The following is a 2,164-nucleotide window of genomic DNA, read 5'->3' as shown; positions in this document are numbered from 1 at the left end:
TAATGATCGAAAAGTTAGTTATTATTGTACTTTTCTCTTGATTTTATTGCCACCTGGACATCATTACAATTTTATATTCGGTTCCAGTTGGATCCTTAATCAGAGTGAACCTATTTAGTTTTGTGTTTCTTCACACTCAAAAGCGCCTGCTGCGCTTGATGCGCCAATGAATTTCAATTCTATCTACATACAAAATTATTCACATCGCTATAGATGCTTTAAACCGTGGCTCGGAGACAGCATACTGTTCAGTAACGGTGCAAAGTGGCTAAAAGAGAGAAAAGCGGTTATAGCCACATTTCGCATGCAGATCTTGAAGAAATTCGTGCCACTGTTTTATGAGAATAGTCAGGATCTGGTGAGACGGCTTGCTCAAAATACTAACGAGCGATTTAATTGCCATGAACACTTGTCGGTCGCAACTTTTCATATGTTGGTGGAAACTATGATGGGGATAAGAAGAAAAAAGGTTGAAGACATCAGTTTTAATTATGCAACGGCCGTGATGAAGTATGAGTTTTTATTTTGTTACTTCGTACCTACTACACGTTGTTACTTTGAAGCTTCGCATATAATGTTTCATTGTCCCGTTTTTTAAACGTCACAGACTGAACGAGATTGTGCATAAACGACAGATCGACATGTCATTACAATCAGATCTGTTGTTCCGTTTTTCGAAACTCGCAAAGCTGCAGGAAAAGCTGCTCCACACCGCCCACTCAGCAACGAGGTTAGTGATACAAGAGAAATGGAAGGATATCGAAGAAAAGCAGCTTAAAAATACACATCAAATTGAAACTGAAAATTTAACCGAGGACGCAGAAAACGGCATCAACACGATCAATTACAAGATGCATTATACGAGAGATGATCTGGACGATTTCGAGAATGTAGATGTGAGCGAGAAAAAGCCACTGCCTCTTTTAGAGATGTTGATGGACATGAAAAAGAACGGACAAATCACCGACAAGGAGATTTTTGATTTTGTCAACTCGGCCTTGTTCGCGGTAAAATATCAATCTCGCAGCAATTAATTATTAATTTTCTTTAATAAGGCACTGAAATCAAATTCCGTGTTTTGCAAAATCAATATTACGCACACCTTTTATTTCGAAAACTAGATTATATCGGGCGAAAATATTACAGGGTTACGACCCCATATCAACTACTTCGAGTTTCGTGCTTTGTATATTGGGATGTCTTCCGGAAATCCAGGTAAATCTATTCGCGATATTTTTACATTGAAAAACTCATTTAGTTAATATTAATTAATATTAATGTTTAGTTAATATTAATGTTTTAAACATTATTAAAAATATTAAAAATGGAGATAATATAAATTATTGTGTATTTTTATTTAAATACACATTCCATAAATGAAATGTGACAAACTGTGCACTGAAATTATGAACCGAAAATAAAAAGGTAACAGCCATAGAACAGACATGCTCATGTTGTTACTTATAACATATCAATATGTTACATACGTCATTAGATTCGGTTAAGTTCGATTCGAAACAAAAATATTCACTCCAAAATGGAGAGGGAGAGAGAGAGAGAGAAAGAGACAGAGAGAGAAACCTGCAGTGAAAGAATTCACTATATGTACGTTAAAGTGGAAAATCAATGCAAATCGAATGATTGCGATAGTCATTAATTTCTTAAGGGAAACTTCAGTTTATAGGCCACATAGTGACATTCAGAGCACATCATAAAATAAAGTAATTCACTCCATAATAGTTACTCCAATTCGAGTTGGCTGTCATTCCATTTTTCGAATGAAGATATCATTGCATAAGAATTGGAAAGTCTTTAAAGTCGTAATGAAACGATGTCACTATTAACATTAATTTTTATTGTGCAGGCACGTGTGCATGACGAATTGGACTCAATATTTCATGACAGCGACAGGGAGTGTACTTTCCAAGACACGATAAATATGAAGTATCTGGATAGAGTTATTCTGGAAGCATTGAGGCTCTTTCCTATAGGACCACTATTCGCTAGGAAGCTTAATAAGGATGTAAGAATAGGTAATTCGATCCAAATAATTTTAATCGTGTCACCCGTCGACACATATATATTTTAAGTACACGTATTAAAAATTTATTTAAAACACAAAACGAATCATCTTTATATTAAAGTTACAGGGAATTACGTTCTA

General features: G+C 35.1%; 1 protein-coding gene across 1 annotated transcript; it reads left to right on the top strand.

Moving 5' to 3' along the window:
* Positions 1-142: 142 nt before the first annotated feature.
* LOC106749299 (cytochrome P450 4g1-like) lies at positions 143-2,158 on the top strand (the record flags this gene model as incomplete). The annotated part of the gene is made up of 5 exons (XM_014628618.1): positions 143-510; positions 608-1,007; positions 1,147-1,215; positions 1,865-2,033; positions 2,145-2,158. Coding segments are annotated over exons 1-5 (996 nt in total), but the record flags the coding sequence as incomplete, so codon positions are not given.
* Between the last annotated feature and the right edge of the window lie 6 nt (positions 2,159-2,164).

Source organism: Dinoponera quadriceps, unplaced genomic scaffold (genome assembly GCF_001313825.1).
Source record: "Dinoponera quadriceps isolate SergipeBrazil2010 unplaced genomic scaffold, ASM131382v1 scaffold3615, whole genome shotgun sequence".
Classification (NCBI taxonomy): domain Eukaryota; kingdom Metazoa; phylum Arthropoda; class Insecta; order Hymenoptera; family Formicidae; genus Dinoponera; species Dinoponera quadriceps.
The sequence above is the reverse complement of the archived record's forward strand: the minus strand, read 5'-3'. Positions and strand labels throughout refer to the sequence as shown.